Source organism: Oncorhynchus kisutch, linkage group LG3 (genome assembly GCF_002021735.2).
Source record: "Oncorhynchus kisutch isolate 150728-3 linkage group LG3, Okis_V2, whole genome shotgun sequence".
Classification (NCBI taxonomy): Eukaryota; Metazoa; Chordata; class Actinopteri; order Salmoniformes; family Salmonidae; genus Oncorhynchus; species Oncorhynchus kisutch.
In genome coordinates, this window is record NC_034176.2 from 41,659,198 (window position 1) to 41,686,228 (window position 27,031).

At 42.9% G+C, this 27,031-nt stretch overlaps 2 protein-coding genes across 14 annotated transcripts; one reads left to right on the plus strand and one right to left on the minus strand.

Moving 5' to 3' along the window:
* On the minus strand, positions 1-7,806 carry LOC109883168 (zinc finger protein 131-like). Of its 9 annotated transcripts, none has more exons than XM_020475225.2 (9): positions 7,512-7,806; positions 6,201-6,333; positions 5,902-6,003; positions 3,728-3,872; positions 3,306-3,441; positions 2,934-3,131; positions 2,389-2,773; positions 1,790-1,920; positions 1-1,649 (listed from the first exon to the last, which is right to left on the minus strand). In XM_020475225.2, exons 2-9 carry the CDS (start codon positions 6,316-6,318, stop codon positions 1,164-1,166), a joined length of 1,701 nt encoding a protein of 566 aa, XP_020330814.1. In that variant the 5' UTR covers positions 6,319-6,333; positions 7,512-7,806; the 3' UTR covers positions 1-1,163. The 9 variants fall into 9 exon arrangements, with proteins under 9 accessions (XP_020330814.1, XP_020330803.1, XP_031662219.1 ...); XM_020475214.2 differs by having other exon boundaries at positions 2,901-3,131; positions 7,512-7,667; XM_031806359.1 differs by having other exon boundaries at positions 6,201-6,370; positions 7,512-7,667.
* Positions 7,727-26,069, plus strand: LOC109883193 (selenoprotein Pa). 5 transcript variants are annotated; one of them, XR_004205708.1, is made up of 6 exons: positions 7,727-7,885; positions 22,419-22,532; positions 23,276-23,506; positions 23,672-23,884; positions 24,013-24,130; positions 24,229-26,069. XR_004205708.1 is itself a non-coding variant. In XM_074933791.1 (5 exons), exons 2-5 carry the CDS (start codon positions 23,304-23,306, stop codon positions 24,910-24,912), a joined length of 1,218 nt encoding a protein of 405 aa, XP_074789892.1. In that variant the 5' UTR covers positions 22,402-22,532; positions 23,276-23,303; the 3' UTR covers positions 24,913-26,069. The 5 variants fall into 5 exon arrangements, 3 of the variants coding, with proteins under 3 accessions (XP_074789892.1, XP_074789894.1, XP_074789893.1); XR_004205706.1 differs by lacking the exon at positions 7,727-7,885 and adding an exon at positions 21,953-22,290; XM_074933791.1 differs by lacking the exon at positions 7,727-7,885 and having other exon boundaries at positions 22,402-22,532.
* The last annotated feature ends 962 nt before the right edge of the window (positions 26,070-27,031 follow it).

The window sequence follows — 27,031 nt, forward strand, 5'->3', positions numbered from 1 at the left end:
ACAGTGGTTGACAGTCAGAACCAATGTGGTTTAAGTCAACCTTTTATTCACAAGCATATATAAAACATTTTTAAATAGCATTTAGTCCCAGCAGGTTTTTGTTCATTCTTGATGACTAGTAACCTAAACTTCCACGTCTCCGTCTGACACATTCGAAAGCATTGTAAAAAAAAAAATGTAATTGCAAAGTGTGAACACGTTTTGAGGATTCAATGTGTATTGATTACGCCACTCCCTCTTAATTGATCTGGACAAAGAAAACAATGCAATTATATGAACATTTGTTCAAATAAAAATAACATGTTAGCTTTTAATACTTTCTCACTTCTGGTTCTTAACAGCGTAACTCATAACAGTGTCGTGCATAAACCCCAATGTCTTGTGGGTACAGGGCTGTGCTGCAGGCAGAACAGGAAAGAGGTAGACGAGCAGGGGAATTGGTGGGCAGAAAACATACGTACACTAACAGCCATTATCTTTTTATTCAAATATTAAAGCATCCCCCCCCCCCCCCCCCCATCAGTTAGGACATGCACACCATCAAAAACATGCTCTTTAGTCAAGTGCTGAACGATTTATCAACAGATCTGTGCTTCAGATGGATTCCAACTGGGCAACAGCAGTCCTTAATATGTCTGCAGCTGTATGACAGTGAAACAGACTGTGCATTCCAATCAATAACTGGCGTCTGCTAGTGAAACCATTCAACGGAGTAGGGACCTTCACGGATCGCATACCGTCTTGGCAAATTAATTTTGATAATCTCAAATGTACATGCTAAAATGTTTTTAAAAAAACATAGAAAGCAAAAAAGAAAGAAAGCTTTTGATCGGTCTGTGACAAAACCTTGAACAGGGTCAGTGTAAGTGCATTCAGCAGGTATATCTCTGCCACAGACACACAGAGAGAAGACAGAAACATGCTGACAGCAGGTTCTAAAAAAAAATGATCTAAAAATGTGAGCAACTTCAAATACTTGTCTCTGTCCGTTACCCTATTAGTCAACAGGGTGAGGAGGTGGAGCTTTTCCAGTTTGACCATAACCAGTAGGCACATCTCAAATAAAACTATTTTCCTCATACAGTGCACTACTTCTGGTCAAAGCCAAGGTACTGTATTTATGGGTAACAGGGTACAATTTTAGATGGAGCTCCGCTCCTGCTTCATACATCCACAGTCTGTTGTGATTCCTCCTCCACCTGAATCTCAGAGTTCACCTGCCCCGCCGCTGACACCTGCACCACCCGGATCTCCACTCCTGCCTCCTTCAGTCTCTGCACGTCCTCCTCACACATCTCCGTCACCTCTTCCACCACCATGTCCGTTTCCTCCATGACTACCACGTCTACGGGCTCCACGGTAACATGCTCCACCCTCATCCCATCCTCCAGTAAGAGGGTCTCTCTCTCGTCTCCCTCCTCGTCCTCCTCCCCGGCCACTTCCTCTTGCGTTGCCATGGCACCGATGTCCAGTTCCTGGGTCATTAGCGTGTCGTCTGTGACACTGTGCAGTTCGCGGAGGTGTCGTCGCAGGTCGTGGGGCTGGGTGAACCAGATGTCACACATGGTGCAGTGGTTGGGCTTCTCTCCTGTGTGGGTCGTCAGGTGGTCTTTAAAAAGGTCCCAGCTGTTGAACACACTGCTGCACACCTAGAGAGAGCGAGATCATCTTAGAACCTCAGCAAGTGCACTATACAAGCGGTGTGATTGGCACACCATCAGCACAAAAACAGTACATTTTGACTCCTGATTAAATCAGGCAACAACAAAAAAAGGACTGTTCTCCGTACCTGACATTCGTAGACTTTTTTGCGTCCCTTCTTGGCCCCGACGCCGTTTTGACAGGCAGCCATGTGACATTTCAATGTGCTGTTCCTGGCAAAGCGCTCATGGCAGTCTGGACACTCAAACGGCTTCTCACCTACACACAAGGAACAAAAAAAAACGAATTTCATCCAATGCATAACTCAGGAGATCCTATTGAGGTGGTCGCATTCACATGAACAGGTCACACGGTCATCAACGCACATGATCATAGTCATAGAGGAGAAACAAAAAGGTTTTGTTGAAGTGAAGTCTTGCAAATAATTGCAATGAAATGCTGTGGATGCCGTTTTAGCCTGCCCAGGAACTGCACTTTGACACAGATGAACTCGAACCCCTAAATCACATGTCAAACTTGGAGGGCTGAGTGTCTGTGGGTTTTTACTCCACCCTTGTACATGATTGAAGAATCGAGGTCGCTAATTAGTAAGGAACTCCCCTCACCTGTTTGTCTAGGTCTTAATTGAAAGGAAAAAAAGAAAAATCTGCAGGACACTTGGCCCTCCATGGAATGAGTTTGACGCCCCTACCCTAAATGAATCCCTCTGGGTATTATCATTCTCACCGGTGTGTTTACGTAAGTGCTCCTTGAAGTGTCCAAAGTGGTCAAACTGCTTGTCACAGTAATCACACAGGTGCATCTTCTTCTTCTGGGACTGGCTGCGCGACAGCTCCTCTGCCTCGTAATGTAACGTGTTCAGGTGCTGCTTCAGCGCCGCCTCCCGCATGTACGCCTTACCGCAGTGGCAACACACATGCGGCTTGTCCAGGGCAGCCACGTGCGCACGCATGTGCTGTTTGAGGTGGTAGTAGAGGCGGAAGCTGCGGTCACATTTGTTGCAGCGGAACATCTTGTCCAGCTGAGAGATCTGGACCTCGACCACCTCCAGGCCCTCAAGAGTCTTGGGAGCTGTCACTGTCTCCTCCTGAGACACCACCTCCTGGATATCCTACACACACATACAACTTGTTTTAAGAAAGATTGGAAATGTCACCAAAAAGAATAGTCTCCTTATAATATTAAAATGAATGCTTTGAATCAAGGTTGGTCACTGTCCCAAGTGTGTGTTTTTTTACATGCGCATTAGAGAGGCCGAGTGCTTCGTTCACCTCCTCCAGTCCTTCCTTCTTCAGCACGTGCAGCATTGGCCCCCTCTGCTGGTACTTGCTGGTGATGTCAGCGAGCAGTGCCAGGGCCGAGTCGTCTGAGGCAGCCTGGGCGTTCCGAGCAGCATCCACCACCTCCTCCTCCATAGCAGTCTCCTCCACCTCGATGGCCCCCTCCCCGATCTCCACCTCAATCTCCACCTGCAAAGGACAGACTGGGGTCAGCACAGCAACACATATTAGGAGGAAAGGACCGAGGATTAGGATGATGATGAGGAGGATTTGGGACACTTTTCTTTTTTTATAGAACTTTATGCAGGTCATAATTCCATGTCATAATAACTCAACCATAATGTGCCATTGTAGACCTCTAACCTGCTCCCCCACCACTGACGGAAGAGTCTCCGCGATCCCGCTAAAAGTCTCCACTGGCTTCCTCTTTTTGCTCTCGCTCTTCCCCGCCGCCAGGGCCTGGTCCTGGGCCGGACTGACGGGAGTGCCATCACTCATCCTACGGACAGACAGAGAGACAGACAGAGAGACAGACAGAGAGACAGAGAGAGAGACAGAGAGACACAGAGACAGAGAGAGAGAGAGAGAGAGAGAGTGTTTTTAATTCCATCAAAGTGCTCTACGTTCAAATACACAGGGATAAAATATCAGCTAAACAAAAAAAGATGACAACCAAACAAGACAACACCAAAAAGGGACTAGCCTATATTGGTGGTAAGGGACTATAAGGAGTACGGGGCTATATTAGTAGTAAGGGGGTCCAGATGTTCTAATGGCAGGCTAACCTGATGGTGAGGGCCTTGATGGCCTCCTGCATCTGGAGGTACTCTGCTGCCTTCCACACGTCATTGACCTCCTCTGGCCCATTGACGGCAAGTGTAGCCGTGTACGTAAACTCCATCAGCTGGCGGAAGGCTGAGTTACTCACTCCTGGAGAACAAACACAGAGGATTGATGGGTGCACCGGGTTAGCTTGTGATAAGTCTTGTTTTTTGCTTATCTCAGGGCCTATAGAGCTCTTTCTGCAATTGTTTATTCTCTTGATATAACAGTAAGACAGAGGATGTGTCATTGGTTCAGCAGTACCAGGGTTTCTGCGCCAGACAACATGACCAAAAATATTTTAATTTACTGGCCAATAGAACATGACATAGCGGTGGGAATACACTACACTAGAAATACACTCTGCCAAAATTATATAATTACTTCTGTCTATATAGAAAGAAAGAAAAATACTTAAGCAGAAATCATGACTTGGTCAAAGAGGAATTGAGGATCATTATACTTTTTTACGGCTGTGGATTGTTTCAAATCACAAGCTTGTAGGTTTCAAATCACAAGCCCGTAGGTCTATGCCTATTTGGGAAGCCGGCAATTTGGGCAGCGTGCATGGCAATAGGCCTAGCTGATTATTGAGTAGTGGCTGTCAGTGAAAAGCTCTAAAATATGTTTGAAGATAATGCATCTTGAGTATAATTTTAAAATGTTGAGTGAAGAAGAAGAAGAGGGGTAGGTGGCAAAGATACTGTATAGGCGAGACTTTCTCCAGAACGGCTTAGCTGTCTCCCGTCGATTCTTGCGCATTCATTGTTTCATTGTGTGAATTGTTTTCCATTAGATAATTTTTTGGATCAATTCCCCATTACATATGTCACCAGTAGTAAATGTACTGTTAATCCCCGCCATTTGGTTACATTCATTTCTGTTAATGAATGTATTAATTTGTAATTTATCGTTCTCATTCTCGGAGTGAAAACGTTTTTTGCAGAGTTCACAAACTGCTACACTTGTGAGAAACAAGTTTTGGTTTATTTCATAACCATCATTTACGAGATTTATAAATTTTTCATTGTCTTTTGTTTGGAGTGCTTCATGAGAACAATGAAATATAGGATTTTTATTTTATTTTTTAACATCCATTGCGAATGATAATATATTAAAACTATAGTCCCTCACAGTAAGCTATTTGAAAAATCTTTACAACAATCTCCCCCTCGATAATCATCAATCTTCAGTGTGAAAGAGCAATGGAAGTTATAGTCCTACTGCAGCATTGGCCTATAGGCTATGAGTTCCATGCGCTAATTTCTTTAGCCGCCAATGGACCAAGGTGTATCAATGTGCCCATATGGCAAAGGCTGGTGATTATTCACATTAGTTCATTTATTTTTTTATATATAAATCATTATAATTCAGATTTTTCTGATAATGAGATAATATGAAAATCATAACTGGCACGCAGAACAGTAGAAATGGTAGGATAAATTGTAAGCATACCCAAACTAGCGCCGGCTATGAAGTCTTAAAATAATTGCCTCCACGTTTCCATGGTCGGATTTTGCTGATAGGCTACTTTGAAACAATGCAAGACATACCTCATAATAGGAAATAAAACATTCAGGTTCTTTTAATTAAGTATGTTTTCAAAATGTATACTGCCTCCAGTTCACATTGTACAGTGGTGGGTGACTCGCTGATAGCTTGCACTTGAATTGTGAATGGGAGGCACGCTTTAATTACCAGCTGAGAAATAAAAATAGTAGCTCTTTTTAATCCTGTACCAAAACTGTTTTTTAACACACAATTGCATTTTGAAATGTTGCGCAATGAATGGTTTATAAAAGCCCGTTTACTCCAGCAGCAACCAGCTGTGGAGCTGCAGGAAATATAATGCTCAAAATAGGCTTTATATGCTGTCCGTGTGTGATAGTTGTTTTGGATAAGATGCACGATGACTAATGAAAATACACACAGGCCAATTTAATTCCACTAAATTATGTAAATGAACCTATAAACATGGTGGTCAAATGTATTTCCATCGACTGATATTTCCATAAATGAATAAAAAGCATTATTTTGCACAACTTTTTGGCCGGCAACAGTTTATTTTATTTAAAAAAATAATTTTTAAAATTTTAATCCCTTTTGCCGGCTAACGGAAACCCTGAGCAATACACACCTTCAATCTCCACTAGTGGCTCTTGTGTGAAGTCCTGGAAGAACTTGTGGAAAAACTGACTGCATGCTGCCAACACTGCCTTATGAGCCCTGAACTGGTGCCCTACGGACCAGAGTAAGATGAGCCCATAAATGGTACAGCACAGAACATAATTAAATTGAATACTTCATACAAAGTGGACACTTGTCTTGAACACAATGATATCGAAACAGAAATGGTTTATTCTGAAGAAAATATACAACCTTAAACTGAATCTCCACTTTCTGCAATACAACAAGCGTCATTGAGGATGAGCTTACCATCCACTATGAGAGTGATGTCTGTGAACTGGTCCAACTGTCTCTGTTCGTTCAGTTTGTCCAGCATGACTTTATAGAGGGCTGGGAACTCACTGCCACAATCCACCTCGTCTGCCATGGCTCAGCCCCTCACCTAGGCACAAGGAAGAAATCCATGCAAAAATGGCACACTGTACAGATGATTACATCACCAGTAATGGTCTGTGTCTGTACAGTTACATGTGGGAAAACACGTTTGTTAAATATGACCAACATGCGCACAGCATGATGGACAGTACTGTGATTTTAACATTTTGATTTCAATAACATTTTATCATTGGGCATTTTGTAGCCTACTGAATATATGTTCATCATTATCTGCCAATGTGTGTTTATGTGAAGGGAAAAAACCGCTGTCGGACTGATTTCTCAACATTACATTATCAATTATATCTGGGGTCCTTGGGACGTCCATACCCTAACCACTTAGCTACCTAACCACTTAGCTACCTAACCACTTAGCTACCTAACCACTTAGCTACCTAACCACTTAGCTACCTAACCACTTAGCTACCTAACCACTTAGCTACCTAGCCACAAAGCTACCTAACCACAAAGCTACCTAACCACAAAGCTACCTAACCACAAAGCTACCTAACCACAAAGCTACCTAACCACAAAGCTACCTAACCACAAAGCTACCTAACCACGTCCCAAGGATTCCCGAAACTTCATGGTGGTAAACGCGTCAATCTCATGTATTATCCAATATAATAGTATCAATGCAAAGGAAAGAGGTCGAATTCAGCCAATCATGCGTTTGACAGCAAAGATAATCGTATTAAATTGGCCAATGGCAATGGAAGACGGTGGGCGCTATCGACATTGCAGTATACTTTAAAAGGCGAGGCAGATCTACAAATCACCTTGGTTCGTAAATAACTACTCAATATTATTTGTAGGTTAGTTCGTCAGTTAATTTACCCATGATACATCACGGATTTGATACTCTCAAACGCTAGCTAAATAGCTTAGTTACAGCGGAAGGCCTCTAGCTCTACTCTGGCTATAATTCAGAACGCAAAATCAAACTAACGATCAACATGTAATCATAATGTGTATCTAATCATACCAACGCTTTATGATACAGAATCCCGTTAATGTTAGCTAGGTAATCACTTCAAATAGGCCCCGTGAAGGCTGGCCATGTCGAGTTTGACCATCGCCATTACGTCATCAAATCGCGCATTAAAATACACTTTTTCCAGAGACATTTCCCAATTTAGACCTCATTTGGACGAAATATTTCAACTCATGCATCAGAAAACATACCTCAAGTTAGGTTCCGCAGCTTTAATTAGTTGTTTTTGCGTATATATCTCTCCCGACTCTAGCAGCGTTGCTCTACTTTCGTTTGTCTAAAAAGGGCGGTCACTCAATCGGGCCTCAGATTCCCGCAAGCCACTGCAAAAACCAGAGGACGCCGAGGCGTGTTGCTAGGCAACATACGGCCTTCCCCTTTCGATTCTCTGCATTTAGGTTGTCACTAGTTAACACCAACGATTGCCTATTATATTGACAAGATAATCGATAAACCGCGCTAATATGAAAAATACGTCCTCAAAGATGGAAGGCAGGCAGGAGGAAGCCATTTCAAGTGGGACCTATCTAGCCAATGAGAGGGCAGATACACGTGGGAAAAACAGGTAACTGAGATAAAGATTTTTATTTAACTAGGCAAGTCAGATAAAATAACACATTTTTATTTACAATGACGCCTTACCAAAAGGTCTCCTGCGGGGTCGGGGCCTGGGATATAAAATAAAAATACAATGTAAATATAGGACAATACGCACATCACAACAAGAGAGACAACACAACACTACATAAAGAGAGACCTAAGACAACAACATAGCAAGGCAACAACACATGACAAAACAGCATGGTAGCAACACAACATAACAACAACATGGTAGCAACACAACATGGTACAAACGTTGGGCACAGTCAACAACACAAAGGCCAAGAAGGTAGAGACAACAATACATCACACAAAGCAGCCACAATTGTCAGTAAGAGTGTCCATGTTCGAGTCTTTGAAGGAAGAGATTGAGATTAAACTGTCCAGTTTGAGTGTTTGTTGCAGCACTTTCCAGTCGCGACCCAGGGATGTGTGTGCTTTGGGGACTTTTAACAGAATGTGAATTGCAGAACGGGTGGAGGATGAGGGCTGCAGTAGATATCTCAAATAGGGGGGAGTGAGGCCTAAGAGGGTTTTTATAAATAATCATCAACCAGTGGGTCTTGCGACAGGTATACAGAGATGACCAGTTTACAGAGGAGTATAAAGTGCAGTGATGTGTCCTATAAGGAGCATTGGTGGCAAATCTGATGGCCGAATGGTAAAGAACATCTAGCCACTCGAGAGCACCCTTACCTGCCGATCTATAATTTATGTCTCCGTAATCTAGCATGGGTTGGATGGTCATCTGAATCAGGGTTAGTTTGGCAGCTGGGGTGAAAGAGGAGCGATTACGATAGAGGAAACCAAGTCTAGATTTAACTTTAGCCTGCAGCTTTGATATGTGCTGAGAGAAGAACAGTGCACCGTCTAGCCATTCTCCCAAGTACTTTTATGAGGTGACTACCTCAACCTCTAAACCCTCAGAGGGAGGGGCCAGCTGCGTATAAGACTGTATCATCTGCATATAAATGGATGAGAGAGCTTTCTACTGCCTGAGCTATGTTGTTGATGTATTTTGAGAAGAGCGTGGGGCCTAGGATCAAGCCTTGGGTGGGGTACTGTCTTGGTGACAGGCATTGGCTTAGACAGCAGATTTTCTGACTTTATAGACTGCACTCTTTGAGAGAGGTAGTTAGCAAACCAGGCCAAAGACCCCTCAGAGACACCAATACTCATTAGCCGGCCCACAAGAATGGAATGGTCTACTGAATCAAAAGCTTTGGCCAAGTCAATAAAAATAGCAGCACAATATTGCTGACAATCAAGGGCAATGGTGACATCTTTGAGGACCTTTAATGTTGCAGTGACACATCCATAACCTGAGCGGAAACCAGATTGCATACCAAAGAGAATACTATAGACATCAAGAAAGCCAATCAGTTGATTATTTACATGTTTTTCCAACACATTTGATAAACAGGGAAAAATAGAAATAGGCCTATAACAGTTATAACAGTTAGGATCAGCTTGATCTCCCCCTTTAAATAAAATATGAACTGTGGCTGCCTTCCAAGCAATGGGAACCTCCCCAGAAAAAGAGAGAGGCTTGGCGATGATGGGGGCAGCAACCTTGAAGAAGAAAGGGTCTAAACCATCTGACCCAGATGTTTTTGGAGGGTCAAGTTTAAGGAGCTCCTTAAGCACCTCAGACTCAGTGACTGCCTGCAGAATTGCCGTAGAGGCACCAGAACATACAATTTGAGAACATTTGGAAGATTGTTCCACAAAAAAAAGGGGGAATTGAAACTAAAAGTTGATTTGCCTCACTCAGTAGAGACTCTGGTATTTCCAGAGTTAGCCATCCCTGATGCCGGGTGTGGTAACACATATGTCTAAAGTTTAGTCATGATGTTAGGTACAGTGGGACCTTTTTGTAAAAGGGTTTTATAAATGGAAACATAACAATATATTATCCTACGTGACATAAAAGAGTGTCAACAAACTTTCTGGTAGAGAATGCAGTGATTAGTACAAAAATTGTTGCCCGTAATAAAGTGCAGTGCGCTATGATTAACTGCATCTAACGGCTTTAATGAAGTGGCAGCTGCATTCGTATAGATGTCGCCATAGTCTAGGACCGGTAGGAACATCGACGGAATAATCTACTTTCTACAGTTTAGCGAAAGGCAGGACCTATTTCTACCGAAGAAGTCCATTTTTATTAACCAACTCATCAATATGCTTTTTAAAAGACAGCTTTTCAACTATCCAGATGCCCAGATATTTATAAGCATGGACACGATCAACATGGACACCCTCCAATGTACATATGCTTAAAATCATCAGACGTATTTGTATGCGCTCTAAAGAACAACATATACTTAGTTTTACCTGCATTCAATACTAATTTCAGGTTAATAAAGTTTTTCTGTAACATAATGAAGGCAGACCGTAGTGCAGCTAGAGCCTGTTCAACCATGGGGGCAATAGCATACGCAACAGTATCATCGGCATACAAATGCAGGTTACATATTTTGACAGAGAAGTCGATATTGTCAATGTAAACAGTACAAAGTTCAGTACCCAGAATTAACCGCTGCAGGACACCTTTCGTAATATCCAGGAAACCTGATTTAACACCATCAGTAGCAATACAGTACATTGAGTTCTATCTGTCAAGTATTTTAAAACCAGTTACATGCAGCCTGGTCTAGGCCAATTTAATAAAACCTCTGAATTAGTAGTGAGTGATCAACAGTATCGAAATCCTTTGACAGGTCAATGAAGAGGGTAGCACAATGTTGCCTTTTATCCATACATTTATAACTAGGGATGCAGCAGAGACAGTGCTATGACCTGGTCTAAAACCCGACTGGTGTACATTTAGAATGCATTTAAAAAAGAAAAAATATCTTTGCTGAGAATTCATCAAGGATTATAATATTTTAGCAATCTAAATACACTATAATAATTGACTTCAATGTCTTTATCAGAGACAGAACCATTTAACCATGTTTCCAAGAGAACCAGAATGTCAGGACATGAGTCCTGCACCCGCATGTAAATCGTATAATAAAAAATATATATACTTAGCACATTTCGGTGCATTAGACCAAGCCTCTACGAGATTTAAAGTCAGAGCAGGTATTAAGCTCATTCCCATAAGATCTAACAGGCATGGGGTCATCTGCAGCGATTTGTATAGTGAGTGGAGACATTTCCAAGGTCCCTTGCGAACTATGTCAGAGCGGAGCAGACTGAACATTTGTTAGACCTCCCTCAAGTTTCTGGATGCAGGGGCTGGAGCGAGAACTAGGAGAGCAGTGTTGACAGAGCTCAGTACACCAGGATGAAGCTCCCACCAAACGAGGGGAGCTGCTGCAGGGGACCAGGGTTGTTGCCAATACTCCATTCTGGGTGTGCAGAGGAGGTCTTGGTGTCTCTCCTGTTGCAGGGTTGAGGATGCCATTGGGGGCAGGAGTGTCCCAGACCTGTCCTGGGGATGGGAGTAGGGGGGGGGGGGGGTATCTAAAACTAGCCTGGGAGGGAGGTTGTGGGGGAATTGAGGAGGGTGGTGTGGATAGTAGTGTGGCTGACAAAGCCAAGGGGGGGTGTTGGATAACACCAAAGGTCTGTGGTTGACACAGTTCAATTTCTCTGACAGTTAGCAAATGACTTATTTTGAAGAATTAAAGGCTTCATAATTCATAAAGGTCATGATAACCATCCCCCCTAAGAACTGTGTTCAATTGCTGACACAAAAAAGCTAAGTTTGGTAACTTGACCCTGAAGATTTGTGTGTTAAAATCTATTTTATACATTTTGTTTGAACATTTTTGAGTAATTCACTTTTAAAAGCTAAAGTCTAGGTCTTATTTTAATTCAATCAATCAAATATTGAAACACAATGGCATTGTACATCTCACTATTAATATCCTCACTATGATGTTTTGATCTAAGGTCCCTCTTTTAATTTTCCCACCAAATCATGTCCAAATCATCCTAAATTATCTAAATGCTATATAACTTGTAGACGATTTGGACATGATTTGGAAAATACAAATTCAGGGGGGGGGGGGGGGGGGGGGGGCTAGTTACTCCATTGGAGGGGGGGCATTTGCCCCCAACACACTCAGCTTCAATTTGACTGCTTTATTAAAAACATATTACATTTTGTTTTCTAAACAAGTGGATTATTTATCTTTATCTCAGCTAATGGTATATGTATAAAACATTTATAGATCTAATTTAATGAGATTATATATAACACTTTTAATAAATGCCTAAATATTAGATCAATTTACCTCAGAGTAACTTAACATGTTTAGATAATCAAGAGTAGTGGAAGGCAGGAATAGTGTTTGACATTTTTTTGGTGTGACATACAGTAAGTGTCACAGGTCAGAGGTCACCTTTGAGTGTACTCCCTGAGGGTGCCACCGGAGGGCATCCTTATGTTTTCTAGTGTCCAGGTGAGCCTCCCCTGGCTTATTGGGTTCATCTGGGAGAGACCACTCAACAAAGCTGCCGCCAGGGCAAGATTTGTGACAATAAATGCCAACCTGCCCATAGCAATGGCCAATGAACCAGAGGCAGAAAATGCTTACTAATTTCTGTTTTTTAGGACTACAAGCTGGTCTGGGGCCTCAGCATTTTCTTGAGTTTATTTTTACAGGGACAGTGCATATTAATCAACATTTCAGTAAAAGTGCTGGTTCCAGCCAGCTGGCAAATTTTTAAACTGCAGTCCCTGGGCAGGTTGTGGATAGAAGCATTACATTTGGTACAAACATTCCGTAGGTTTGTAACAAATTGGTTGTGACTAGATGGAGTACATCTGACTGAAAGTGACTTTTCATAGCCGGTTAGGAGAACATTTTAGCTAACCGTTTCCTTAATCTTAACATTATCCTAACTCTCCTAACCGGCTATGTTAATTCTCCTAACCTGCTGGGTAAGTTCTCCTAACCTGCGACAACAAAAGTCACATCTGGTCATAGCTGTAAACCACCAGGTCAAAACCATTCAAACTTAACTTGGAAGCAAGTTTTTTTTTAAATTGCTGACATAAAAGCTGTTATCTGACAGATAAAAGAGGAACTAATTAAATATTTTCACCAGGAAGCTGAATTCAAAATGGCCACCAATGTAGATGAATGAATGAATCCACAGTAATGAATCCACAGTAATTTTTAAAACACCTTTTAAAGTGACATTTTCATTTAAAAATTATGAAATAAACTACTAATACATCAAATGTCTTAAGTTCTGATTAGTGTAGAAAATAAAGTACTTAGGGCTCTGATTCGCTTGTGCCACAATGGCACAATGTAGTGCACGATAATCCGCAATCCTAGCATCGACACTTCTGAGAACATACATGATCACTTTTTCAGCCACACCTCCGGTGTTCTCTGCAAGCTTTGGCAGCGTCTTGGAAGAGTGTCCACAAAGGAGTCCAGTAATCAATTGTATTAGCGCATCCAGATATTTCTGGTGAAGGTCACCAGAAAGATTTCAGAATTGTCTTGTCATAAAGAACACAGCTGGTGTATCTCTCAAGCAATGTTAACCAGCAGATTGCTTACAGCTGGACTAGGGTCGGACAGGTTTCCTGTGTAGATTAAGACACAGCGGAGGCGGCAAGAGAAAGAGGTACCCAATAGAGGGATGAGAAATGCGTTGTACTCCCAATTGTTCCATTATCCCAACCGTTACACGAGAAGATTGAATGACTGCTAGCTTTTCTGGAAAACTGCAGTTTTCATCCTCATGCTAGAAAGCAGTAACCACGTAGCATTGAACAAAAAAGGGGCTGATTGGGTGACTCTGCCATTCCAAAATGATCAGGGACCCACGATGTAATTCCGTTTCCGTAATTCTGTTACCGTATGTAAATCCACTTTTTTTTTTTAAACTCAAGATGTCATGTCAAAGCTGACACCCCATTTTCTCTACAGACATCTTTGAATCTTAATTCGGAGCAGATATTTAAGTCTTTGGAAAACATTTTGGAAAAGATTTTACCGTAATCCTGTTTTCAAACTTTGCATCTGCACAGTTCTTCCAGTAAATGCATTTGATTTAATTATGTATTTACTAACTAAGTAATAACACAGAATTCACATACACACTTACATGAGACAAAAGTCCCTAGTGGACTGATAAGATATGACGGCTATTTACACAATGGAGAGCGGGTGGGGAAAGAGATAAGGGGACATTTATCGTGTATACATTCTATAACTATTCTCACATTAATCATATACCTTGCACATGAACCACCGCCTGTCTGTGTAAGAAATGTAATGTATTTATGTGTAGATGTCTTTGTTCGTCTCTCTGTTGCAACCAATCAATCCTTCTATGGGAAGGGCTTGATGGGTGTAAGGCTCTAGTTGTCCACCAGAGGTCACAATGTCCTTAGTTGTCCGTGCCTTCAATGATGCTCCAGTGATAGTCTGAGGTGAGCTTCTCGCCTCTTTTCTTCCTTGGGTAGGTAGTCAAAGTTCTACCCCTTTACATGCACAACTGCAGACTGTCAAGGTTTTGGTTTAGAGAGGTTATCATCTTCACCTAATGTTGAGCTTTTAAGAGTTTCTAACCATTTCAACAAGTAGCCACAGCTGCACGCTTTCAGGTCTGGGAGTTTCAGCCATTTGTAATGTTTAGCTAACACTTCACGTCTGCTGGTCTGAAGATGTTAATTCTTAGCAAGTCCTTTTAAGCACTCTGGTCGGAAAGGGTGGTTCCGTCACACTGACACGCTCTTCTGGCCTCATTCGGGGCGTGGCTTAGTTGATGTGCAACGGTCATGAAAAACCATTCTCATTAGAAAACCAAAATCACATTCCTATTATAACAGAAATAGTTTAATCTTTCTTCATATTGCATTAACATCATAATGGATGGAAACTTGAAAGCCGAAGGGGGTTTCCTTCCTAAGTTACAGTATTTGGTTCATACAGTTTTGAATAACCTCACAAAATGAAAAGCAATATGACATGATTATTCCCACTGACCATTCTTAACATTCCTGTCTTAGAATTATTGTTCCAATATTAACTGTTTGGGTGTTATAGTTTTGGCTGCAAAGGCATTCCTTTGGTTGTTACTGAAGAGCAGAGAGAGAGGGAGTTTCCCTCCACCACCAGCCATACTACTCGTTCTGTGTGTGATTTCCTGCAAGACCGGAATGTCAGTGTTCTGCCATGGCCAGCGACGAGCCCGGATCTCAATCCCAATGAGCACGTCTGGAACCTGTTGGATCAGAGGGTGAGGGCTAGGGCAATTCCCCCCCAGAGATGTCCGGGAACTTGCAGATGCCTTGGTGGAAGAGTGGGGTAACATCTCACAGCAAGAACTGGCAAATCTGGTGCAGTCCACAAGGAGGAGATGCACTGCAGTACTTTGCTGGTGGCAACATCAGATACTGACTGTTACTTTTGATTTTGACCCCCCCCCTCCTTTGTTCAGGGACACATTATTCCATATCTGTTCTGTGGAAATTGTTCAGTTTGTCTCAGTTGTTGAATCTTGTTATGTTCATACAAATATTTACACGTTAAGTTTGCTGAAAATAAACGCAGTTGACAGTGAGAGGACGTTTCTTTTTTTGCTGAGTATATATTATTCGTAGCCGTCTATTTACCACCACAGACCGATACTGGCACTAAAACCACACTCAACCCACTCTATACAGCCATAAGCAAACAAGAAAATGCTCATCCAGAAGACCTACCAGTGAAGCATCACAGGCTAGTATGAGCGGAAGCTCCAGGTTGCAGTGAACTAACACCTGGCTAGTAAGTAGATGTCTCTTAGCTTCCTCGAAAGCACTTTGGCTTTTCTGTGACCATTTCCATTTGACATCTTTCTGCAGTAGAGCGGTCATAGGCTTAACTATGATAGACAGATTTTGAATGAATTTGCCATAATAGTTAAGTAACGAAAGAAAAGACCTGAGCTCAGTGGTGTTTGTAGGAATGGGAGCCGTCTCAATAGCTTCAGTTTTCTGTTTCATGGGGTGTATCCCCTCTGCATCTATCACAGGACCTAGATAGGCTATGCTGTTCTGGAAGAAATACAATTTCTCTCTTTTAACCTTGATTGCACTTTCAGTCTTTTTAGCACATCAAGATTTCTCATGTGCTCAACTGTGTCACACACTGTGATAAGTATATCATCAATATAGCAGAATACCCCATCTATACCTTGTAGTATCTGATCCACAGGCGACACCACGAGGACGCCTGTTGACCTTAAACAACCCCTTATGCATATTAATGGTGAGATAGTGCTTGGAGCTAACTGTACTTGCTGGTATGCCTGATGAAAAATCCAGCTTCTCACCCCTTGCCAGCTTTGTGAACAAGTCCTGAGTACTTCTAGCCACGGATTGATAGTTACCTTGTAATCTGCTAATATTCTTACAGTATTTTCTGTTTTTGGTATACACACAATTTGGAGCAGCCCACTCACTGGAGTAAGAAACCCTTCTGACTCCAACGTGACTAGTTGTTTTTCAACAGCTTCTGTTAGTGCATACGGCACTGGGCGAGGCTTGCAGAACGTAGGTGCCGCCCCCTTAGTTACATGTATCTAGGCTGTGATGCCTTTTAGCATTCCCAACTCTGGCTGAAACACAGAGGAATATTTTTCACACAAACCCTCTAATGTCTCTACAGCTGTTACTCTGTGTACATGTGACCAGTCTAGCTTCAACTGACTGATCCAGTCTCTACTCAGCAGGGCAGGACCATTTCCAGCAAGTCTATCATTTTTTGTGCTCCCATTACACTTGACGTTGACTGAGATTTTCCCTCTTAGAACTAGTGACTGTTTACTATATGTTTTTTTAACAGTTTGCAGGGCTTTCGCCTTTTTGAACGTGCGGTTGTACAACCTCTCTGATATCACCGAAACTGCTGCACCTGTATCAACTTCCATTTTGAGTCTCACATCATCTACCCTTACGTACACACAGTACGGTTTAGTCATGTCTTTACCTGTATCTAATGTAAACAGTTCAGTTCCATTTACGTTACCCGACTCATATTCAGTGAAGAAAATGGCTGATCTCCCTTTTATCAGACGTCTGGCTCTCATTTGAGCTGTAATGCTCATCACTCTGGCGCTGGTGAAAGTTAACATTATGTTTCTGAATGACATCACCAAGAGGTAAAATATATAGTGAAAACAATAGTGGTCCTAAAACGGAGCCTCGAGGAACACCGAAATTTACAGTTGATTTGTCAGAGCACAAACCATCTACAGACACAAACTGATATCTTTCCGACAGATAAGATCTAAACCAGGCCAGAACTTGTCCGTCTTGACTAATTTGGGTTTCCAATCTCTCCAAAAGAATGTGGTGAGCGATGGTATCAAAAGCAGCACTAAAGTCTAGGAGCACGAGGACAGATGCAGAGCTTCGGTCTGACGCCATTAAAATGTAATTTACCACCTTCACAAGTGCAGTCTCAGTGCTATGATGGGGTCTAAAACCAGACTGAAAAGTTTCGTATACATTTTTTTGTCTACAGGAAGGCAGTGAGTTGCAGCGCAACAGCTTTTTCAAAAATGTTTGCGAGGAATGGGAGATTCGATATAGGCCGATAGTTTTAAAAATATTTTCTGGGTCAAGGTTTGGCTTTTTCAGGAGTGGCTATTACTGCCACTTTTCGTGAGTTTGGTACATTGGTGGATAGAGAGCCATTTATTATGTTCAAAATAGGAGGGCCAAGCACAGGAAGCAGCTCTTTCAGTAGTTTAGTTGGAATAGGGTTTAGTATGCAGCTTGAAGGTTTAGAGGCCATGATTATTTTCATCAATGTGTCAAGAGATATAGTATTAAAAAACTTGAGTGTCTCCTTTGATCCTAGGTCTTGGCAGTGTTGTGCAGACTCAGGACAACTGAGCTTTGGAGGAATATGCAGATTTAAAGAGGAGTCCGTAATTTGCTTTCTAATGATTATGGTCTTTTCGTCAAAGAAGTTCATGAATTTATCACTGCTGAAGTGAAAGCCATCCTCTCTTGGGGAATGCTGCTTTCTAGTTAACTTTGCAACAGTATCAAAAATAAATGTAGGATTGTTCTTATTTTCCTCAATTAAGTTGGAAAAATAGGATGATCGCCCAGCAGTGAGGGCTCTTCGATACTGCATGGTATTGTCTTTCCAAACTAGTCGGAAGACTTCCCGTTTGGTGTGGCACCATTTCTGCTCCGACTTTCTGGAAGCTTGCTTCAGAGCTCGGGTATTTTCTGTATACCAGGGAGCTAGTATCTTATGACAAATGTTTTTTGTTTTTAGGGGTGCGACTGCATCTAGGGTATTACGCAAGGTTAAATTGAGTTCCTCAGTTAAGTGGTTAACTGATTTTTGTACTCTGACGTCCTCGGGTAGGTGGAGGGAGTCGGGAGTGCATCTAGGAATCTTTGGGTTGTCCGAGAATTTATAGCACGGCTTTTGATGATCCTTGGTTGGGGTCTGAGCAGATTATTTGTTGCGATTGCAAATGTAATAAAATGGTGGTCCGATAGTCCAGGATTATGAGAAAAAACATTAAGATCCACAACATTTATTCCACAGGAAAAACTAGGTCCAGAGTATTACTGTGGCAGTGACTATGTCCAGAGACATGTTGGACAAAACCCACTGAGTTGATGATGGCTCCGAAAGCCTTTTGGAGTGGTCTGTGGACTTTTCCATGTGAATATATAAGTCACCAAAAATTAGAATATTATCTGCCATGACTACAAGGTCTGATAGGAATTCAGGGAACTCAGTGAGGAAAGCTGTATATGGCCCAGGAGGCCTGTAAACAGTAGCTATAAAAAGTGATTGAGTAGGCAGTATAGACTTCATGACTAGAAACTCAAAAGACAAAAATGCAGTTGCTTTTTTTTGTGTAAATTGAAATTTGCTATTGTGAATGTTAGCAACACCTCCGCCTTTGCAGGATGCGCGGGGGATATGGTCACTAATCTAACCAGGAGATGAGGCCTCATTTAACACAGTAAATTTGTCAGGCTTAAGCCATGTTTCAGTTAGGCCAATCACATCAAGATTATGATCAGTGATTAGTTCATTGACTATAACTGCCTTGGAAGTGAGGGCTCTAATATTAAGTAGCTCTATTTTGAGATGTGAGATATCACAATCTCTTTCAATAATGACAGGAATTGAGGAGGCCTTTGCTCCAGTGAGATTGCTAAGGCAAACACCACCATGTTAAGTTTTGCCCAACTTAGATCGAGGCACAGACACTGTCTCAATGGGGATAGCTGAGCTGGCCACACTGACTGTGCTAGTGGCAGACTCCACTAATCTGTCAGGCTGGCTAACAGCCTGCTGCCTGGCCTGCACCATATCTCATTGTGGAGCTAGGGGAGTTAGAGCCCTGTCTATGTTTGTAGATAAGATGAGAGCACCCCTCCAGCTAGGATGGAGTCCGTCACTCCTCAGCAGGCCAGGATTGGTCCCAGAAAGAGGGCCAATTATCTACAAATTCTATCTTTTGGGAGGGGCAGAAAACAGTTTTCAACCAGCGATTGAGTTGTGCGACTCTGCTGTGGAGCTCAACACTCCCCCTAACTGGGAAGGGGCCAGAGACAATTACTAGATGCCGACACATCTTTCCAGCTGATTTACACGCTGAAGCTATGTTTGCGCTTGGTGACCTCGGACTGTTTCATCCTAACATCGCTGGTGCCGACGTCGATAACAATATCCCTATACTCGCCAGTTTTAGCCTTAGCCAGCGCCATCTCCAGATTAGCCTTAACATCGGAAGCCCTGCCCCTTTGTAAACAGTGTATGATCTCTGGATGATTTGTTTTAAGTCTAATACTGTGGGTAATGGAGTTGCCAATGACTAGGGTTTTCAATTTGTCAGAGCTAATGGTGGGAGGCTTCGGCGTCTCAGACCCCGTAACGGGAGGAGGAGAGACCAGGGAAGGCTCGGCCTCTGACTCCGACCTGTTGCATAGTGGGGAGAACCGGTTGAAAGTTTCTGTCGGCTGAATTAGAGACACCGGTTGAGCAATTCCTACAGCATTTTCCTCCAGAAGTCATGAGAAAATTGTCCAGCTGTGGGGACTGTGCGGGGAGATTTATACTACTATCTGTACTTATTGGTGGCACAGATGCTGTTTCATCCTTTCCTACACTTAAATTACCCTTGCCGAGTGATTGCGTCTGAAGCTGGGCTTGCAGCACAGCTATCCTTGCCATAAGGCGATCGTTCTCCTGTATATTATGAGTACAGTGACTGCAATTAGAAGGCATAATGTTAATGTTACTACTTAGCTTCGGTTGGTGGAGGTCCTGACCAATCACGTCCGGTGTGAAAAAGTTTAATGAAAAAAGTTGAGGGGGGGGGGGACACACATATATAAAACGGTCATTAAAAAGTAAAAAACGTAAGGTTAGCAACAAACCGCACAGCGTCACTTAAGTCTACAAGTTGTGACCGGAAATGACATTGTTGCTCTCGTCTTCCTACAGTTGCAGTAAGTAGGCTTCTCTTTCAGTAGCATCCAGATGCTTGTTCCAATTCGCTTGCTTCGTGTCATTGTTTCCCACTTGACGCGAGCGGCATGCCCTGGCTATGTGTCCTTTCTTCTTGCAAACCCGACGCTCAAAATCTTTGTAGTGGCACTATTCTGGGTTGTGCCCTTTTCCAGCGCAATGGTAACATGGTTTACCTGTTGCTTCCGTTTTCTTGGCAATGCTTTTCTTCTCGACTGCATTTGCTTTAAAAGTATTTTGTGAAAACTGCTGGGCACTTTTCTTCGTTATTTCAAAAGAAAAAATGCATATCCACAGCAAGTGCTAATGTTACTTTTTTTGTGTGAGCTACATTCAGTAAACGGTCTCTCAGCTATGCACTTTTAACACCTCACACAAATCTATCACGTAATGACTCTTCAAGAAAGTGACCGAATGTGGCTGATAGCTAGTTTAAGAAAACTAAGTACTCACTTATCGACTCTCTCTCAGTTAACTCCTTGCATGAAACTTGCATCTTTCAGCAATAAAATGAATCTTTTCAACAGCATTTTTTCACTTGGTTCTGTGGCACACATAAGTCCATTAACAAATTGTGAGTCTTTCTGCCAACAATCGTCAGAAAAATGGCTTTAGACTTGAGCCCATTAGCTTCAAAATACTGTTCCAACCTTTCCAAATAGGCTTCTAAACTTTCCTCACTTTCCTCAAAGTGAAAATCCTCGGCCTTGCCGAACGCCATCTTCGGTGCTAGCTTTTCTACACAGACTGTGTCGATGGAGCTAACGCTTTCTTGCTCGCTCTGTTCCCCTTCGGACAAAAACTCCATTACCTCTGTTGCCAATCTGTTGCATCCCTTGTTAAAGGAAGCAGGGTTATTTTTAGTTATTGCAAAGAGAAACTCAATAGTATAAAGCATTAACATCCCAAAGAGGTTTATTTCCAACATGACAGCAGATACAACATAGCCGGTTTCAAGTCCATCCTAACCTGCTCAAAGGAAGCACACTAGAATACCTTGGCAAACAACCAATGAGGGTCTGCCAATAAAACTATGCGCATCCAATCAGATACATATTTCCAATATCATGCACTGAACATGTGCATACCATTTTAACCAGGTGTGCTGCTTATCTCTCAAACACTATAGAAATTATTACTTTTAGGTCACTGTGCTCGAAGATAAACCTTTTGGTTGCTAAAACCTCTTCATCATTGCCTTTCTCTGTGCATGCTGCCAGACAGTTCATAGGACAACTTTGGGGTTTGTCTTGCATTTATTTACAACACAGTGTAGCTTTCACGGGCAGCAAGTCCATATATGTTTTTTTCCATTTTACCTGTGTACTCTCCTCACTTTAATACAAACACACACACACACACACACAAACTTTCTCCTCTGTGTTAGAGTTCTCTGTTTTGTGTCTGTGTCCAGTTAGGCAATCAGCCAATGCATTTGTGTTGGCCTGCATAACGTGCTGGACACTGGCCAACCCCCACTCTCTCCCCTCATTCCCCTTTTTTCACTTTTCCCCTCCAGAGAAAAACAGATAGTCCGAATGTTGTTTAACCATTCTGTTTCAGGCCAATGAATGAGACAGAGGTGATCATGCAGTAGTGAAAAAATCGAATTAAGGGGAAAATATTGGGCAATTACGTTTTAGTCATGTCTTTATTTTCCTAATGCAATGGCAGACAACATACAACTATAAAGCTGTCACGAGAGAGTTCACTTTCTTTTCATGTAACCCTTTCACACGCTCGAGTTGCTTGCGCTTTGACTTGACTTTCAATCAAGTCCGGTTCGGAGGCGCTGTGAAACCAGAAAGTTCGACAGACAGAGAGCTGGCTGGTGGCCGAGATTACTTTCCATGTGTTCTGTGTACTCCCTTCATAAACACTTTTCAATTCAAATGTGATGACCATAAACTATTAATTACTAACTACAGTATGATGGTATTACAAAAAAAGTAACTTATTAAACTGCTGTAGTGCAGGAATCTGCACAGACCCCTTGTTGAACTTTGTCCTCCTTTCGGGCAGGCAGGAAAACAACACTGCTAGCATAAAAGGGAGAGCAGAGAGTTGAGGGTTGTTGTTCTTCCAGAAGCTACTGCTAGACCGAGCTGAGCCGACCGAGGGACTTTTTACTAGACAGTAAGTGACCGCAAAATAATTTCCTAACTTTTTGTGCATGTTGATAAGACCGAGCTTAATTAACTCGCTCTCTTTTTGACGTATATAACCCTGTGATACCTGATCACTTGAACAAATTGAGACAAAGTGTTTTGCTACTTCTTTAGCGTTGTTATTTAGCTTGTGTTGTCTCCATATGGCATATAGGCTGTATTTGATCATTTCCAGTTGATTGGCAATTGTGTGTTTCTAAAATATGAATACGCAGAGAGCGAAAGAGAACTTTCTGCACTTACCCAGCCTCACAGAACTTTATTTTTCTGCCGTTCATCAGTATGCCTTTGGTTGTGCAATATACTTTCTAAAATAACAAAACAACATCTATCCCTATAATAAAAGTCTAGAAATGTAAAACATTTCATACTAATCCCTCATTTCTTTTCATGTCAGCAAATAAATACCTTTCGTTGTCTCTCTTTTTTTTGAATGCCATTGATACAACTGATTTCCAGGCAGCATTGCTTTTAATTAATACGTCTGATAAGGGAATGACTGAGGGAAAGAGACGAAATATAGGAAGATTGGGACGCAAGCCAAAATTGAGTTGATCTTTAACTATCTTGTGTCCTACTACCAGACACAGTATTGGGACACAGAAAATGGTGACATGGCATTGAACTACTCTACAAACCCTGTCCTCATTACCTGAGCAGACTGGTACCTGACTTGCTTTATATATATATTTATCTCATGCACCCCCTCAGCAGATCAAGCCTGCGGTGCAGCACCGTGATGTGGGCGGGACTAAGCCTGCTCCTGGCTCTCTGCCTGCTCCCTGGGGGCGGAACAGAGAGTGAGGGGGAAGGGACCCGCTGTAAGCAGCCACCTGGTTGGAGTATTGGGGAGGTGGAGCCTATGAAGGAGGTCTTGGGCCAGGTCACAGTGGTGGCCCTACTCCAGGCCAGTTGATTGTTCTGCTTGGTGCAGGCATCCTTGTAAGTGAACCAGATAGGGCTCAGTTCCATTTTGGACCCTTAGCCACTTTCCTACCTGTAGTGGAGTGTGGTTGTTATGCCTGTTCTTTTTGTTATTTGGTGATTACTTTTGACCATCTCTCCGTATCCTCACGTTTCACTTCCCTGTCGTGTTCCTCTGAGCAGATTGGATGGGCTGCGCCTGAAGCTGGAGGGTCAGGGTCTGGAGAATGTGACCTATATGGTAGTGAACCACCAGGGGGAGCAGGCCCAGCGCCTACACACCCTGCTGAGGCAGAAACTGTCTGAGAACATCACGCTATACAAACAACAGCCCAAACAGGAAGATGTGTGGCAGACCCTGGCCGGAGAGAAGGATGACTTCCTCATCTATGACAGGTCAGCTCCAGACTGTGGTCTCTCTGTCTGTCTGCGGTCAGTCTTCTCAGAAATACAAACTGTGCTCATCATGCTGTCTGTTCCCCTAACAATTATCCTTCTCTCTACTCTCGCTGTCTCTCACCCAGATGTGGTCGTCTGACCTACCATATCTCCCTGCCCTACTCCATCCTGGGTACTCCCTATGTAGAGAACGCCATCAAGGAGACCTACTGCACACGCGTCTGTGGGGACTGCACGTATGAGGTACACACACACACACACTGGGCGTGTCTGTGTTTGTATGTGAGAATTAGCTCTGAGTTATGGAAAACAAACCGAGACCCCTCTTTTCCCCCACACAGAGCAAGGAGATCCCAGCAGAGTGCAACAGGACAGTAGAGGCGAAGCCTGAGGGAGAGGAGAAGCCAGTCACCGGAAGGGAGACAACTCATGGTGGACACGGCCATCATCACCATGGTCACGGTCACAATGGCAACCGCCATGGTCACAATGGCAATCGCCATGGTCACGATCACCATGGTGAGAGGGGGATGGGGCGCGGTCACGGTCGTGATCATGGGGCCGAGCAGCAGCACCAACATGACACTGAGGGGCTCCAACACGGCCAGGCCCATGGCCAGTTGCATGTTGGTCAGGAGCATATGGGTCAGCAGGCGGTGCAACTGGGCCAGATGCCCCAGGAAGGGCAGCGAGGCCATATTATGCAGAATCCCTGAGTGAAGGGGAGGTCCAGGTGAAAGGCGGAGCACAGCTGACAGTGGAAGGAGGGGTCTGATCTAAGTCCCTCTTCCAAGGCCAGCTGATGCTGACACTGACGGAGGCTGTTTGGCGATGGGGTGAGCAACGAGCCAATCGGGCTCTGACACTGTGATGAGGCGCTGCCCGCCTCCTGACAGTGACAGGGACTGATGGGCCTCAGGGAGACCTGACAGTGACGCTCGTCCCTCGCTGACTGACAGCAGCCTCAGCCAGTCATGTGAGCCTGACCCCTGGGTGTTGAGAGCTGAGGGTGAGGGCTGCTGTAAGCAGGGCCATGGCTCTGTGACAGTTACCTTGCTATACCTTATAGGCCTCAGATTAACATCTGTGAGACAAACACCCGGGGTGAACCGCTCTTATAACATCTTACCAACTAGTATTACCCTGGGACCGTGAAGCCACCCCTGACAGAGAGGGATGGGAGGACACACATTGGGTGTGGTAGGTGAATGCCAAGCCTAAACCCATTCCGATATGGGGAAAAGGATTGCATTTGAGATGTGACCATAGTGATGGTAAGACGGCAAGGTGGGTGTCCTCCACCATCTCCTTCTCTGTCAGTGCGTTGGTGTCACCCTCCCAGGAGTGTATGGGGTGATTATGTTAACGTTTCTCCTGCTCTGTTTTGCTCCCTCCATCCACAGTGAAGGCAGGCGCAGAAACTACGCTCTAGTGGCGTCTGTCTGATGTCCGGCTGGGGAGAGGGGAACGGGAGGGACTTATAATATGACCACCCCCTAAAGTTCAAAATATCGAGAGCTTTGGAAGGAGTATGTAGTAGTAGTTGCCTATGCTGAACAAACTGGCATGATGGCTGGGAGAGATAGACCTGAACCAAAGTTGTTATACTCAGCGTTAGCTAAACCAATTTGGTTCAAATACATTATTGATAGTTCAGATTTTTTTTATTAGGCCTCCAAAAAAATTGGTATCTGTAACATTTTACTTTTGCAATTTAATTAACTCTCAGCTGTTTTGGAGCAGTAGTGTGTTATGTAGATAAAGCTTTCAAACGTCAGTATCCATTGCTTACAGCTGTGAGGATGTGTGTTTAGTTAGTCACTGAGTTATTTTAGTTTGGCAATATTGCACATATGTATAATGCACTCTTTGTGAACTAGCAAAACAGAGTGAACTGTTTTGAACTAACAAAATAGTGAACACTTTTTTTTTTTTCAACTAACAAATTATCGGGAACACTTTTTAACTAGCAAAATAAACCGTCTAGAATGAGAGGTGGGTAAACAGAAAAGATTGAACGATTGTTTGAATCCATTCTGTACTTAATGAAGGGCTCTAGGGGAAGACGACTGTCACCTAGAACACCTGATGCTTTGTACAGAACACGTTCATTCTGACTGTGGACTGTTAGGTGGTGTAGCATGTAAGAAACAACGAATAAAGATGGTTGATGCACTCATTGCAATGTTGTCTTGTTTATCTACTCTGTGTGTGTGTGTGTTTGAGTGTACAGAGGGAGACAAGGGAATATTTAGCCTTTTATTTAGCCATGTTAATCTCTGGCCTGTCACCTGACAGACAGACTGATCTTTAGATTGATTTGTTGAAATGCAAACAAAACAAGCAGTGATTGCGTAACATTTTCAGTCAATCATTTGAGAAGCTTTTTGGAGTGTTTTCACTGTCAATGAATTTGACACGTTGCCTACACATGTCTGGCACTTCAGCACGTGACTCACATGTTAGTCAAGTAGTGGGAGTGATATGACCACGAAAATGGGTAACACTTTAATTTGGATAGTCCATCTATACATCCTCAACACACTATCAGTAACATTTCAACTAACCCTAGCTCTAACCCTAAACTTAACCCTGATCCTAAACATTAACCCTTACCCTAACTGTCACCTTAGCAAGCAGTTGCTTATCAACATATAGTATGACCATCTACAGATGGAAAATCTGGACGATCCAAATAAAGTGAGACCCCAAAAATGTATCGTTGTAATAATCACGGGCAACTTTTAAGTAGTTTGTGTGTAAAGTTTGATGCATGGTTTTAACAGTACATTAAAGCACACAAGTGCTTTTATTATTCTACATTGAAAAAAACTTTGCCTGCAATTCAGAACAACCACCACCAGATAGAAGAGGAGATCTGTAAAAGGTTCTAGAGCTCTCCTGCCAGAGTGAATCATTTTGTAGGTGCAGCCTGTAGACTAGTTCTTCTTATCAGAATGCAGGTTAAGAGTCAGTGTTCCTTTTCCTTTGCGCAGAATCTTGGTATCACAAAATAAATTCCAGGGAGGAAAATTGCTTCAAAATGTCAGTTGGGTCATTCCACCAATTCAGTGCCTGGTTGAAAAGACTTCATTTGAACATTCTGTCAGAAAGAGCACATGTTCAACTTCATAAGAGGTTAAC

Coding starts and splice junctions, on each gene's coding strand:
- LOC109883168 (XM_020475214.2), bottom strand. CDS start 6,318: ATGGCAGACGAGGTGGATTGTGGCAGTGAGTTCCCAGCCCTCTATAAA. Junction 6,004..6,200: donor CATCACTCTCATAGTGGATG/GTAAGCTCATCC, acceptor TCTGGTCCGTAG/GGCACCAGTTCAGGGCTCAT. Junction 2,774..2,900: donor TCGGCCTCTCTAATGCGCAT/GTAAAAAAACAC, acceptor ATGTGTGTGTAG/GATATCCAGGAGGTGGTGTC.